Genomic DNA, 14,732 nt, shown 5'->3' with positions numbered 1-14,732 from the left:
GGGCTGGAGACTGATGGCCACCAAAGGCCAGTGATTTAATCAGTCGTGCCTATGTAGCGAACCTCCATTAAAACCCAAAAGAACAGGGTTTGGAGAGCTTCTGGGTTGGTGAACTCATGGAGATTGGGGAAAAGTGGCGCTCTCAGACAGTGTGGAAGCTCCTAGCCCTCCACACACACCTCGCCTGTGCATCTCTTCCATCTGGCTGTTCCTGAGTTACATTCTTTTATAACAAACTAGTAATCTAGTAAGTAAAATGTTTCTCTGAGTTCTGTGATCTGCTCTAGCAAACTAATCGAATCCAAGGAGTGCATTGTGGGACCCTCCCATCTGTAGGTCAGAAGCACAGGTGACAACCAGGACTTGTGACTGATGTCTGTGACAGGGGCAATCTTGTAGGACTGAACTCTTAGCCTGTGAGATATGAAGCTATCTCCAGGTAGGTAACGTCAGAAATGAATTAATTGGTTGGTAATGTGGAACAAAACAAAACAAAACACATCAGAACTGGTGTCAGAATTGGAATACCCTTAAATCACACCTGCGAAGACGCTTTTGCTGTGTAAGGTAACATTTTTCACAGGTTCTGGGGATTAAGTCATGGACATCTTTGGGGTACCATCTTCTACCATACATAGTTACTTATTTATAGTAGTACTACTGTTTCTGTTTAATGAAGGCATACCAAGTTTCCTCCTGTGGACAAAGAATGTCACCTGCCATAATAGTAAACGAAGGATGTTGCAGCCATCAAGCCACCAACCAATGCAGCCATCCCAACGGTGCAACCTGAAGGGATTCAGGATGGAGAAAAACAGGATACTGGTCCTAGGTAAGGTGGAGCCCTCCTGATGGGGTTAGTGCCCTTGTAAAAGGGACCCCAGAGAGCTTTCTTGCACTTTCTGTGAGGTGAAGACACAGTGGAAAGACAGCCATCTATGAACCAGTAGGCAGGTCCTTACCAAACACTAAAATCTATAGGTGCCTTGATCTCAGACTTCCCAGCATCCAGAACCGTGAGAAACAAACGTTTGTGGTTTAACTCCCCTGGTCTATTACTGCTCGAACCGACTAAGACATGGACATATTGTCAGTAGTATTCCATATAGATCTTAGGCAGGAAAGAAACAAAACTAAAAACAACTAAAAACTGGGAATGCAGCCAGAGAATGACTGAGGTTTGGGAAACTGAGGCCTGGATGAGAGGGTTCCAAGGCTTGTCTCGAGTGAGGAAGCAGCTGGAGTTGGAGGAAACAGCATCTGTTTGGTAAAAGGCCTACCTCCCAGTGACCCGACAGCAATCCTGTTGACATAACCCCGTTGATCAAAGCAGTCCCCCAGCTGCTGCAAGCCAGTTCCTGTGGCTCGTGGTGGAATTCACTCAGCGGCTCCGGAGCTGGTAAATATAAAACGTCTGGTCCTCGGGTGGGAGCTGCATCCTGGAAAAGGCTGCTGAAAACTGCTGCCTCTGCCAGTGCTAAGCCAGGCGCTATGGAACCAGGAACAGTCCCTACAGAAGACCCCAGAGACCCGAGAGCCTGCCGCAAAGTCAGGGGCCTGGAGACGGACCTGGAGACTAGCTCAGGTAAGAGGTGGCAGAGGGTGCCTCAGCCCTGCAGCTGAGGGGGGCTGGGCAGGCTGGGGGCGGGGCTGGCAGCAGAGGGTAGGCACCCTCCCCTCCGGGGCCGCCAGGATTCTCAAGCCATGGGTGGGCTTCATTTACAGCTGAACCTTGAACAACTTGGGGGTTAAGGGCACTGACCCTCCACGCAAATCCGCCTATAACTACAATCAGCCCTTCGTATCTGAGGTTCCACATCCACAGATTCAGCCTACTACGGATTGTGTAGTAATTGGTATTTATTGAAAAAAATCCGCATATAAGTGGACCCGCAGTTCAAACCCATGTTGCTCAAGAATTGACTGTATTTCCTGTGTTAACTAACCTACCAGCACAGAAGCTTCCTTCTGAAGCCTGTGTCGTGGTGAAGAGCACGTAGTTAAGAGGATGGATTTGTTTATTATTTGGGTAACTTGAAACTTTACTTTTCTAAGAGCATAGGCTTTGGATTCAGAGAGACCTGCTCTGGCACTTGCTTCATTGATAAATCGATTGATTGGTTCTTGGCTTCTCCCCGTTTGGGGGGGTGGACAGACCAGGGAGCCCCAGGGCAGAGGGTACCGATAGACAAGCTTATAGGTGGGGAAGGAAGAAGAGCAGCATGATGTTCCCTGAGGACCACCAACATCTGTACAAGCTGAGCCTCAGTTTCCTCACCTGTAGAAGGTGGCTGGGGCTTTCCTCTTACTACTCACTACAGTGTGGTCGGTGGACCAGCAGCACCAGCATTCCCTGGGAGCTTGTTAGAAATGCAGACCCTCAGGCTCCACCCCAGACCCGCTCGCTGTACCAGAATCTGCATGTTAACAAGATGCTCAGGCAGCTCGTGGGCACGGTGGGGTTGAGAGGCTCTGATGCAGTGGCCTCCATGTTCCTGGAAGGCAGAGAGCTGATATGGGGGGAAGCCAGGTTTAAACTCAGGTCTCCCCAGTGCTGAAATCCACGCTCTTAGGCCCCACTGTCTTCCCATCTTTGTGCGTCAACTAACACGCAGTTAAATCCCTGTTGAGGGAACTCTACTCGGCATTCTGTAATAACCTATATGGGAAAAGAATCCGAAAAAGAATGGATGTATGTATATGTATAACTGGAGCACTGTGCTGTACACCTGAAACTAACACAACATGGTAAATCAACTACACTCCAATATAAAATAAAAATTAAATTAAAAAAAATCCCTGTTGAATGAATGAACACATGAATTAATGCAACCATATCCCTTTCAGTGCTAACACAAATCTTTGGTCTTTTCCTTCCTTCTAGGTGGAAAGCCGGCCCGCCATCAGAAGGCCATCCCCAAAGCTCACCTAACTTTCATTATCGACTGTACGCGTGGGAAACAGATCTCCCTGGCAGCACTCCCAGGGCCACCCCGCGTCCCTAGTCCCAACCTAGGACCTGTCATCCCTCCAATGAAGACTTACATCTTGTTATGTGGAGAAAACCGGCCCCCCCATGTAACTCAGGAGGCTCCCCTAGGTGGGGGAGGGCTTGCCCAGACCAGGGGCCCCCTGCCACCCTGCAGAGAGACTACGGCCCCAGATTCCTCCCCAGCCAGCCCACTCTACCTCCAGGGGGCTCCTGAAGCCAAGGGGGCCCCTGTGAAGACTGTGTCCTCGAGGTCTTCCGCTTGGGGAACGGTCATAGTCTCTCTCAAAGCCCTCTCCTCCTGTGTCTGTGCGCAGGCTGATTAACTGGAAGAGCCTGGCCAAGGGAGGACAGGGCTGGCAACCCAAGCTCCAGAGTTCAGCGGATGCAGTTCCCGGGGTTCACCCCCTCTTCCCCAGCCAAGCAGAAGTCTTTTGTGCCTGAGCCAGGGAAGGAGCATTAGATCCCTAAAGGACATCTGAAACAGCCATGAGTATCCTACTTCTCCATCCTCTCCATCTTTGCTCGCCTTTCAGCGGAAGCAGGATAACGCAACGCCACATAGAAAGAGACTAATTCACTAACACAGCAAATTCTGAAGGCGCATCTCCCACATGCCAGGCCCTGCAAAGTGCTAAAGAAGATACTACAGCTTTCTTGGAACTTGTACTCTTGGGGGTGGGGAAGAAAGGTTAAACAACCTAATAAAGATGATTTTGAACAGTGTAATGAGTGCTGTGTAGAAACTGAAACAGGGTGCTGGGATGGAAAATGATGGGGCAAAGAGCTTTTCTGATACAGTGATTGGGAAAGGCCTCTCTGAGTGGGTAACAAAGTATGATCTAAAAGATGAGAAGGAGCCAGCACTGCAAACCACCCTCCCTAGGGTCACCTGGTTGGCATCTCATCCCAGAGCAGGAGTCAGAACCTCCCAGCACAATGGGCAGGGGTAGCACATTGCCTGCTGTCAGCTCACGTGCAAGTGTGTAGGTCGCTAGGGATCACCCGGAGGGCACAGGACTCAGGATGGGAGAATCAAGGGCCCAGGTGGGATGGGAAGTAAGGGGAACTGGCTTCTCAAGAGGGGGCAGAAGTGCTCAGAAAGGGAATGGAGTATCATGTTTGAATGAATGAAAATAAGAGATATTATTTATTGAGCTGCATACCAGGCTTATACTGCCCTCTAGGGATACAGAAAAGGGGGCTGGGGGCTTTGTCCCTACCCCGCAGGGCAGTCCTGTCCTCAGCAGGAAGTGGGGGTTGCTGTGAGGGGAGGTGTAGGTCTAAGAGATGCACAGAGCTGTGTGAGATTCATCTGAGGAGGAGTGTCTCAAGGCTCTTGGATTAAAATTGCTGAATGTTCGTTTATTCAATGACGGTTTTACTAGGTTCCTACAAACACTAGTGGCTAACATGTACTGACCATTTGGTCTGTGCCAGGGAAGTGACATCCTCCAAGTGTCAGTACCAGGAAGCACTGTTTTGTACCCATTTCACAGATTAGAGAATCAAGGCACAGAGAGGTTGAGGAATGCACTCAAGGTCCCATAGACTGGTGCAGCTGGGATTCGAACCCAAGGCAGCCTGGTGCTCAATTTCTTGCTCTTAACCGTAGAGCAGATGGCCTCTCGTCCTGGCAGGGTCTCTTCTAAACAGAGGGGATCTAGAGAGAGCAGACCCTGTCCTCAACGAGCTCACAGCCTGGTGGGGGAGGCAAGAAGAAGGTGACTATTGCAATAGCTTCTGGTAAGTGCAACAGTAAGGGCACAGAGAGTGATGTTGGGGCTGGAGGAGGATGCCCAGCCCATTAGGGAGAGGAGATCAAGGAGGGCTTCCTGCAGGAAGTGGCATCTAAACTAAAATCTGACCAGTGAGTGAGTCATACAAAGGCAAGGGGGCCAGGGTGGGGAGTGTTCCAAGGAGAAGGACCAAAGTTATTCAGTCTGGCTGGAGTATTCATTCACTCACCAAGTATTTTTTGGGTACCCACTGTGTGCTAATCTCTGGGCTAGACCCTGGGATGGAGCAGTGATAGACAGACAAGGCCCTGCCATGAAGGAGCTTATCCTCCACCTGGGGGAGACAATGCATGTACACACTCGAAACAGAGGCCGGAGAAGTGACAGGGACCATATCATGTGAGGCCTTGCAGGCCACGATGGGGTCTTTGTTTTTTGTTTGTTTGTTTGCTTGTTGGTTTTTGGGCAGAGCTGCTTGGCTTGGCTTGGCTTGTGGGATCTTAGTTCCCTGATCAGGGACCGAACCTGGGCCCCCCGCAGTGAGAGCACGGAGTCCTAACCACTGGACCGCCAGGAATTCTCGAGGTCTTTTTATTTTATTCTGAGATGGGGATCGTTGGAAATTGTGAGCAGACAGCAACATGACATACCTTAAAAAAAAAAATTCCTTAGCTCTTGCGCTGGGATAGGAAGGCAGGGGAGGAAGCTGAGGAGGCTGCACCTTAATCCAGGCAAAGGGGGTGATAGTCTGGATTATGGAGGTGGTGAGAGAATAGTCTGGACCACATATGCCCCCTCCTCTTTCCTCCCCCTGCTGAGAATCACTGGACTAGATGAGCCCAAAGACGTCGCTGCAAAGGGAGTTTGAGACCCACGAGGAAAAGTGTGGGGCTGAAGGTCTAGCTTTGCGCCAGAAGGTGTCGCCCTATCATCAGAATGGAGGCACCACCCACTGGTCTGGGTTGGGAGGGTGGGAACCTGCGCGCCAAGGGGCTGGCGCCACGGGGCCAGCCACCTGGTGGGGTCAAGTTTTCAGAAGCCAGACTTTCATTCTAACCAGCATCCCTCTCATCTAGAAAAATAACTACTGATATTTTTATATGCACCACATGCCACCTCAGTTCTCACACTAGACCCATGAGGTGGGTATAATTTTTGTTGCCATTTTACAGGTGAAGAAACTGAGGCACAGAGAGATGAAAAGATTTGCCCAAGGTCACCAACTAGAAAGAGGCAGAGCCCAAATCCCAATCCCAGGCAGTGTGACTATGTAGTCATAGCATTATAACTCTGTACTATGCTGTAGGTGCTCTGTTCATGTGTGTTGAATGAGTGAAGGAAGGAAGAATGAACATTCTCCAAGGACCCAGCCTAGGGCCTGGCAGTGTGTAGGGAGTGTTTGGGGGTCGAACACGTGAGTGAGGCCCTCACTGAGCTGGGGGCACACAGGTGCAGGAGAGCAGCTCAGTCTCTTCACCACAGTCCTGTGAGGTGCTGTCCCGTTTTACAGATGTGGAAACTGAGGCTCGGGTAGGTTAGGCAACTGGCCCAAGGTCACAGATAGTAAGTGGCAGAGCCAGGGTTGAAATGGAGGTAGTTCGCCCTCGGAGCTTTACCTACCCACAATACTGCAGGAACTTACTGAAAAGCTGTTGAGAGAATGAATTAACAAAGAGATGAAAGACTTTACTGAACCAGTGAGTGGAATGTGTGAATCAGTGAATGTGCTTCCAGGTTGACAGTTATGCCTAAACAGGACTGTGTCCCCAGTGCCCTAAAAGTGCCTGGTACATAATAGGTGGTCAAGAATTGTGTGGGAAGGAAAGAAGGAAGGAAGGGAGGGAGGGAGGGAGGGAGGGAGGAAGGAAGGAAGGAAGGAAGGAAGAGGGGGATGAAGGGGCAGATTTGCTGTCCTGCTCTCTCTTCTCTGGCTCCCTGGGGCCAGCAGCCTCGCTTTGTACCCTTTAGGGAGGCACTTCAGAGGGCCCCCACCCAGTCTAGCAGCCCTCAGGCTCCCATGGAAGGTTGACCCTGTGTCCAGGCCCTGGAGGGCCTCAGAGCTCAGGACTGGCCTGGCTGGCTGCCCAGGGTGAGCCCCAGGCCAGCTGTGCTGACTGTAAACACCTCCTCCCCTGCCCAGAGGCTCCTGCTTCAGGCACCAACCTAGCAGACTCAAGTCACCACGTCCCTCAGGACCCTCTCTTGTTTGAGGGCAGAGCCAGAGGGTGGAAGCTTGGTTTTCCCTGTTCAGAAAACAAGCAGAGATTTTTTTTTTTTTTTTAAGCACAGAGATTTTTAACAGGAGGTTAGCATTTATCGAGTTTATACTAAAACACCATCTCTCTCTGGTTGCTCACAGCAGCCCTGGGAGGGGGTTACCTGATCTTTGTTTATGATAAGAAATTAAGGCTTCCAGGTGCTTTTCTCCCCCACCTCGACCCCCAGGGCCCAGACAGTCTTCTGAGAGGACCCTGGGGAGCCTACCTTTTAGCCCCGCCTCACCTGCTTTTCCTGGAAAGAAGACCCCAGGTACAGGGCAGCTCCTCTGCCCTACCAGCCCAAGTCTTGGTCTTTTTTTTTTTTTTTTTTGGTTGCACCAGGTCTTAGTTGCAGCAGGCAGGCTCCTTAGTTGCGGCAGGAGGTCTTCCTTAGTTACAGTAGGAGGGTTCCTTAGTTGTGGCTCGTGGGCTACTTAGTTGCAGCACGAGAGCTCTTAGTTGCGGCATGCATGTGGGATCCAGTTCCCTGACCAGGGATTGAACCTGGGCCCCCTGCAGTGGGAGCACAGAGTCTTAACAACTGTGCCGCCAGGGAAGTCCCCCAAGTCTTGGTCTTGATGGAGCCAGAGACAGTATGGGTGAACTGGGGGTGTCAGGATCCAAGTCTAAATGAAATAACAGGGCTCTAAGTGAGCCCTTCTGGGCATTTTCAATGCATGGCATATGTGGGCTAGAGTCAACCACCATGTGCCAAGCCCATTAAGTGAATTACAGAACAACCACAGCAGGTAGATCCTATTAAGCACCATTTTATGGTGCAACGGAGGCACAGAGAGGTTAAGTTACTAACTCAAGATCACAAACCTCAGAAGTAGCAGAGCCAAGATTTGAAGCCAGGCGATGTGACTCCAGAGTCCGCAATTGATCCTCCACGCTTTACTGAGGCTTCTTAGCTTTTTAAAAAATTCTACAAACATTTACTTAGCTCCTTTCCCATGCCAGGCTTGGGAGCAAGAGGGCAGAATAAGGCATCTTCTGCCATGGCAGAACTGGGATCCAAGGCAGACTGGGAAGAGGATGGGGGCAGCGGGGAGATGGAGGGGTACAATGTTGGAGGTGGGTCAGGGAAGGGTGGCGTGGGGATGGGGTGTTGGTGTGGTAGAGAAGCTCTGCCCTGAAGTTCTGGAGTCCTGGGTCTTCACCTCATCTCTGCCACTGACTTGCTGTGTGACCCTGGGCAAGATCCTACCCCTCCCTGGGCCTAGGTCCCACCATCAAACCATGAGGAGTTTGGAGTGACTCCCAGAGGACACAGGGCTGGCCAACCAAGCCTCAGGGTCTGCCCTCACCCCCAGGCATGTGCTCCTTTCATCTGAATTTGAGCTTCTTTTAAAGACAAGTTTTGGACCTAGCGTTCCTTGGGCTCTGTCTGTGACTCCGAGCTGGTAGCTCTGTAGGGCTTTCTGGAGGAGGAGGCTTTTGGCCTGGGCTAGGACTTTGAAAGTGATGGAACCTCCTAAGTCCTCCACACCCCTCTGGCACCACCTGACCTGGACCTTCTTGCAGGTCTCTAGCCCTAGAAGGCTGCATCTTTTCGACCGCCTCGGCCTCCTGCCCACCCCCACTCCAAAAGCTCTAAGATGTAGGAGTTCCCCTTCCCTATACAGGAAGGGAGCAGGGGAGCTGCCTCGGCCCTTTGGTGGTGGGGGACTGATCTGGGGTGACCCAGCAGAGGACCTTCTAGAGTCACAGACAATGATTCAAATTCCAGCCATACCGCTTCCAAACTGGGTGACCTTGGGCCAGTTGCTTGACCTCTCTGAACCTCCTGTCCTCCTTGGTACCTACCTTGCGCGCTTGCGATTGTTGTGGGGATGAGCATGTGTTTGGCACACACTAGGTGCTCAATGGATGGGGCTGATATAATTATTATTCACGGGGTAGGGGCGGGGCCCAGGGCCCGCAGCCAGGCCTATATTTAGCCTAGAAAGTGTGGGGGGCCAGTGGAGACAAAGCGTGGCGGCCAGCCCAGGCGCCAGGGGGCGGAGCCAGCGAAAGAAAGCCTGCAGTCCCCACGTCCCCGCCCTCCTCTTCCGCAGGGTCACCTTGGCAGGAGGGCACCTTCACTCTAGACGGTGTCCAGTCCCCAGCGGCCGCTCTGTCCACGGCGCAGCCCTCATCCTCTAAAACCGGGATCTGGGGAGGGGGCTGCTGGGTCCTGCGGGGTGGGGAGTATTCGGCCCCACTGGTGACTTAAGGAAATGCCCCCTTTCCCAGCCCAGCTTCCTGCCAGCCCGGCCCAGGGAGGGACGCCGCTGGGATTGGGACGCCAAGGTGAGCCTGACCCCAAGTGGGGGTCGAGGGAGGGGGAATGCTGGTCCGGCTCCTCCCCCCAACTCCTCGCCGATGAGTGTCGGGCTGCAAATAGCCCAGTGGAATCAGTGAGTCACAGAGGCTGGAAATACCGCGCCCCCCCCTTCCCTCCCCTCCTTCCGTCTGCACCGAGCTGCGCGGAGGAGCGCCTGGAACTCCGATTTCAGTAGCGCCTGGGGGTGTGTGTGTGAGTCCCTCCAAAGGGTAGTCAGGCTGCCTGAACCAGTCAGCTTCCCAGCCAGGTTTCAGCCGGGCTATGCCCCTGGGGCTGTGTGACCCTAGGCTAGTCACTTGGCCTCTCTGGTCCTCAGAACCCATCTGGTACGAGATAGGCTTCAAGAGCAGCCCAGTGCAGCTGGCCCAACTTTGGTGTCCCTGTGCCTGGGACAGTGCCTGGCTGGTAGTAGCAGGGGCTGGCAGTTGGAAGAGAAGGCGATGCAAGGTTTTTCAGAGAAATAATTCCCAGATTATTGCCCTTGTGGGCCTGGGAGCCAAAGGAGGAGGCCGAAGGACACCCACATTTCTGTGAGGTCTTGAACTTTGCTTGAGCTACCACCCCTGCCCCCAAATCTCAAGAAAGGTATGTCTGTTCATCCCCGGCCTTCGCACTCTGCTGCCTCCAGCCCCATCCCAAGTTTGAGAACTTCAGGCGGGTGATCTCCAGAAGTCCATGATTCTGTTGTTTATTGTGTGTGCGGGGTACAATGCCAGGACCCTCCTCTGCACCACCCACCCAGTCATCTCCTAAGGGCCCCAGAATGGCAGGAGTGAGAGGGCACCTTACAGAACGCTGACCAAAGAGGTACAGAGGGCCGAGGCTGGCCTTGCCACTTGCTCCAGGGGCCCCGACTAACTGGGAACCACCCTTACCCATCACCCCTGCTTCTGTATGTGGGAGACTGAGCCAGGGTCACGGGGGGCAGTTGGGGCTCCCCAGAATGAAGGCAGACGGGAGGTCCTTGCCCTGGACTGGGGACTAGGAGGGAACTGGGGTGTGACTCTTCCTGTGATTAGGACATTCTCTAGCAGGAAACTGTGGGCGCAGGGTGCACAGGCTGAGAGGCAGAATGAGGGGAGCTACCCCCCACTGCACAGAGGTCTGGGAGGGCCGTTTGAGAGCAGCTTCTGACATCATGGGTTCAAATCCAACCGTCAGTGGTTAAGCTGGGCGCTCAACTGTTCAGACTCTGTCCGCATTGAGAAGAATGGAGATTGTAAATCTGATTTTAGAAGGTTCCGAATTTGGCTTTAACCAGTGGTAATGTTTAGTATTTAAAGAACAAAGATAAGTGTGCACGTGTGCACGTGCATGTGTGTACGCCTGTTTGTGTGTGTGTGTGTGGTATACACACACCAAGCCTATAGCTTCACGGATTATAGAGGGCAGGATGGGGGAGGTGAATGGCCACAAGAGAAGGTGGGCAGGAAGCTGGGGTCCTACCTAGAGGACCCAAAGCCCCATCCACGCTTCCTCTGTTGGGTAACCTGTGTGCAGTGGAGGCAGCCCCGGGGGTCCAGGTCTCTGGGTGGGAGAGAGAAGGCTCAGCCCCACCCCTTGGCCCAGGCTTACCTGGGGGCACGAGCAGGTAACAGACGGTTCACACGGTTTATCAGGAACCAGCTGTACTGGAAAAGCCCCATCTATATACAGACACAATGGGGCCCTGCGCTGGCGCAGCTGGCTGGCTGGGGCACCTTGTGGGCAGACAGCCTGGCAGCTGGTTCGGGGCTTGGAGAGCCGCAGAGGGGAAGCGGACCACCATGGCTGTCTCCCCTGGCCTCCCTGTGCCCGGGCAGTTCAGTTTAGCTGGGCACCTCTGCCTCTTCCGCTCCCCTTGGCCAAGGGGGTCCCAGGTCCCCAGGTCCCCAGTCCCCCTGCCCCTGCCCTGCAGAGACTCCATAGATCAGAATTTGTCTGTCTCTCCTGCAGATTATTTGCCCAGAGATCCTGCCTGTCCCAATGCCCCTTCCCCAAACTGGGCTCTTCGGGACCTCCTGTTCCCCATCCCAATCCCTTTATTCTGGATTAAGTGAACGAGGCCACATCTGGAATCTGGGGGCCACGGGAGACGCAAGGGGGTCCCTGGCCTGGCCTGGGTAGAGCAAAAGGCCACATTGGAGAGGATGTGACCCACCTGGGGCCTGGGGTGGAGGTGTCAGGGCCTGAACCTGGGCTGAGCGTCCCGGAAGCTGTCATGAGGGGGTCAGGAGAGCCACTCTGGCCGGCCAGTGGGGGAGAAGATGGCGGAGTTGGGGGAAGGGAGGGGGAGGCCCTCAGATTTTTATCTCGGTCCGGAAGATCTGCTGGACGTGCTCCGTGTGTGGTTGGCGCCGAGCCCGGATGGTGAGGCTGCCGTCCTCCCTCAGGGCCGAGGTCACCGATGTGGGGTCCACGTCCTCCGGCAGTTGGCACTTGTGAGCAAAGGTGTTCATGACCGTGCCGTCAGCTGCCAGCTGGGGAAGGAGTAATGGGTCAGGGCAGGCTGCCCCCCACCCTTGTCCTGCTCACGTCAAGCCACAGCCCCTGCTCCCCAGTCTAACCCCAGCTGGGCCCCCACGTGCCGAGGGATTCTGCTCTCAGGTGCAGAGGCCTGGCCTAGGGGCTGGCTAGGGCTGAGCAGGGACAGGTGCCAAGGTGCTTAGAGGAGCTCCAGTGGTCCCGGGGCAGAGGCAAGGTCTTGGTGGGGGGAGCTCAGATGGGGAGGAGACTCAGGGGCAGAATCTGGGACTCCTGAGCAGCAAGGAGATGGCACAGAGCAGAGCTGAGCCCTCTTGGATACCCGGATACACGGTGTCCACCGTCAGGGCTCGGCCGGCGGCCCCTCCTGAGTGACTCAGCCAGCACATAGTGTCCAGAGGAGCCTGGGGCGGCTGAGTCACTGGTGAGGGTGGCAGGGCTGGCACGTGCTGCCCACTGGTCCTGGTGCCCACAGCCCTTGGCTTCCCTGAGAGGCGCCCCTCGGGCATCCAGCCTCCTGTGCTCAGGGGGGAAAGCCAGGCCAAGGGGGATCCAGAGGCAGCCTTGGGCCGACCCTCTTCCCTAAGGAGCACCGGTGGCTCTGGCCCGCTGGGGGCAGCATCCCTGTTCAGCCAGGGCCACACCCTCCTCCAGGGTGCAGGCCTCCTGGGAGCTGGGACTCAGAGACCCTAGTGACCAAGTGACCCTGAGACCTGTGGGTGGAAGGAGTGTGGGGTTTGGGGTGTGTGTGACCCTGCACTGCAGGGCCTCTCTCAACCTTGGGCCTAATTCAGGGGTCCGGAAGTGAGGGACCAGTGAGCCCCCCACCTCTCCAGATACCCACAGGAAGGGCTGTCCTGCCTCAGCCGCCATCTCCCTCCTCTCATCTCCCTTCTCACCTCCCCTCAACATCCATCCCCCCCTCCCCCATCCCCTGTGGCTTCCTCAGCCGCCCTGGACTGGGAGCCTGGGGCAGAGAGAGGCAGTAACGGGGTCCCGTGGCCCACCAGCTACAGGAGCGAGGCCTCTAGTTTGTCCTGGGGGTTGGGGGGGTACTGGGCAGGGTGCGGGGTCCCGGGATGAGTGGGGACACGGGGCAGAGGGTACAGGCGTGGGGCCCAGGGTCTGGGGGCGGGGAGCGGGCTCACCTTCTCAGCTCGCACCTCGATGTTGTTGTTGGAGGTGGTGACGATGATGTCTTCAGGTGAGAAGTCGCTCACGTCCACGGCAAACTCATAGGCATCTCCCAGGGTCTTGATGTTGCCCTGCCCCCCGGGACGCGCTGTGGGGAGGGCTGCCGTGAGCAGTGCAGAGGACGGGCTGGCACTCAGAACCCAGGTCTCCGGCTCCCTCCCCGGAGGGAAGGGGCTGGCCCCGGGCCTGAGCTCCCCCTCAGCCGTAGCTGCCACCTGCCCTCTTGCAGCCCACCTTTTCCGCCCAGGGTGGGGGGATGTGTTGGGGCCTTACCCAGCACAGGTGGGGTTGGTGTGTGTATATGTCTGTAGTGACCCACCCCAGGCCTGGAGGAGGGTGCGTGGAGCTGAGCCCCAGGCCAGAGCTGTTTCTGGAAGGCCTGCCTGTTCTCACGGCCACATCTGTCTCTGTGGCCGCCTCTGTCCCGGTGGTCACACGCGGCTGCAGCTGTACAGCACCTGTTCCCGGCAGCTCGGCAGCTGCAGCCACATCGGGTGGTGCCCTGGAGCAGGTGTCCCCTCCCCGGGCGCCTCCCCTCCCCACGGAGGACTTGCCTGGGAAGGCCAGGGGCTCCGAGTGGGGCCGCATGAAGCTGCCAAAATCCTCGGAGAACATGCTCAACGCCTTCTCCATGGGTGGCTCCTGGGCGGGAAGGGTGTGGGGGGCCGAGGAGGAGGAGGAGGAGGAGGAATGGAAGCTTCTCTCCGCTCTGAAGGTGGAGGAGGTCCTGTGGCTCATCCACGGGCGGGCGGCCGGGCCCTGGCCGGTGGGCAGGGTGGACAGGAGGGCACGAGGACAGCAGGCTCGGAGGGAGCGTGCCGGGCCCCGACTGCCGCCGCTTTATAAGGCCCGACCGTCCCTGGGCGCGGGGCCAGCCCCTTGTCTACCAGCTAAATTTAGTCCTCTCGGTGGCCCAGAGGGGCTGGAAACCTTCTCCAGTGAGACGGCACTGCTGACAGTCCAACACAGGCAGGCCCATGAGGCTGAGCTCACTGCCCCGCATTCCAGGCCGATAACTCCAGCAGCGGAGCCTCCCACGGCAACGAGGTGGGGACGCACGCTGTCCCCTCGCCACTCAGACCCCTGGGCCCGCCTCAGGACCTTGTGTGTGTTCGGTGTTTCTGTGTCTCCCCCCGCCAGATTGCGAGCTCCTTGAGGACAGGGTTTTCTCTCCCTCCGTCCCCTCTCCCACAAAGTTCCAGCCCTTGGGGAGAGGGATCTAGGTGTGGATGATCAGGGCAGAAAGGCCCAAGCCCCTGGCTCTGGGGAGAGTGGGAGATGCAAGGTCAGGAGGTCAGGGGTGCATGGAGGACCCCCACCTGCTGGACCCCTGTATGAGGCGAGGGGTTCCCTCCCTCAGGGCAGATAATGTTCACAGCCATCTCTTAGGAAGGACTGAGACAGCCCTGGGGTGGGGAATAGAATGTGCAGCTGTTCCCCTGCCAGCTCCCACGGGGACCCAGATTTCATGCTTATCTCCCTCCCCCCCATCACCGACCTCCCAACTCTGGAACATTTTGGGACCCAAGAGGAGAAAGCTGAGGCCGGGCTAGGGCTTGGGCCTGGACTCAGGGGAGGAGAGCAGATAATTTCGTAATGGTCCTTAACAATATAGAAGGTTATGTTCCCAGGAAATGTCTGCTTCAGACATCTCCAGCTGAGAGGAGATGCCGGGGGTGGCAGCGGGCAGGGTCTCAGTCAGAGGTAAAGGAGAGCTCCGCAAGACAATCATTCTAGCTCTGACTTCTTTTTTTTTTTTT

At 55.6% G+C, this 14,732-nt stretch overlaps 2 protein-coding genes across 3 annotated transcripts; one reads left to right on the top strand and one right to left on the bottom strand.

The window, feature by feature from the left end:
* Positions 1 to 1,301: 1,301 nt before the first annotated feature.
* SRARP (steroid receptor associated and regulated protein) lies at positions 1,302 to 10,412 on the top strand. The gene is made up of 2 exons (XM_028485857.2): positions 1,302 to 1,585; positions 2,885 to 10,412. The coding sequence occupies exons 1-2, from the start codon at positions 1,492 to 1,494 to the stop codon at positions 3,313 to 3,315; spliced, it is 525 nt and encodes a 174-aa protein (XP_028341658.2). The 5' UTR covers positions 1,302 to 1,491; the 3' UTR covers positions 3,316 to 10,412.
* On the bottom strand, positions 9,980 to 13,798 carry HSPB7 (heat shock protein family B (small) member 7). Of its 2 annotated transcripts, none has more exons than XM_024125742.3 (3): positions 13,527 to 13,798; positions 12,927 to 13,072; positions 9,980 to 11,774 (listed from the first exon to the last, which is right to left on the bottom strand). In XM_024125742.3, the coding sequence occupies exons 1-3, from the start codon at positions 13,708 to 13,710 to the stop codon at positions 11,595 to 11,597; spliced, it is 510 nt and encodes a 169-aa protein (XP_023981510.1). In that variant the 5' UTR covers positions 13,711 to 13,798; the 3' UTR covers positions 9,980 to 11,594. The 2 variants fall into 2 exon arrangements, with proteins under 2 accessions (XP_023981510.1, XP_007128420.1); XM_007128358.4 differs by having other exon boundaries at positions 12,927 to 13,060.
* Positions 13,799 to 14,732: the final 934 nt, after the last annotated feature.

Source organism: Physeter macrocephalus, unplaced genomic scaffold, assembly GCF_002837175.3.
Source record: "Physeter macrocephalus isolate SW-GA unplaced genomic scaffold, ASM283717v5 random_664, whole genome shotgun sequence".
NCBI lineage: Eukaryota > Metazoa > Chordata > Mammalia > Artiodactyla > Physeteridae > Physeter > Physeter macrocephalus.
The sequence above is the reverse complement of the archived record's forward strand: the minus strand, read 5'-3'. Positions and strand labels throughout refer to the sequence as shown.

Excerpts from the sequence above, each read along its gene's own strand:
- SRARP (XM_028485857.2), top strand. The coding sequence starts at position 1,492 with ATGGAACCAGGAACAGTCCCTACAGAAGACCCCAGAGACCCGAGAGCC. Across the intron at positions 1,586-2,884 it reads GGACCTGGAGACTAGCTCAG|GTGGAAAGCCGGCCCGCCAT; the intron begins GTAAGAGGTGGC and ends CCTTCCTTCTAG.
- HSPB7 (XM_024125742.3), bottom strand. The coding sequence starts at position 13,710 with ATGAGCCACAGGACCTCCTCCACCTTCAGAGCGGAGAGAAGCTTCCAT. Across the intron at positions 13,073-13,526 it reads GGAGCCCCTGGCCTTCCCAG|CCCTCCCCACAGCGCGTCCC; the intron begins GCAAGTCCTCCG and ends TGCTCACGGCAG. Across the intron at positions 11,775-12,926 it reads TCGAGGTGCGAGCTGAGAAG|CTGGCAGCTGACGGCACGGT; the intron begins GTGAGCCCGCTC and ends CTCCTTCCCCAG.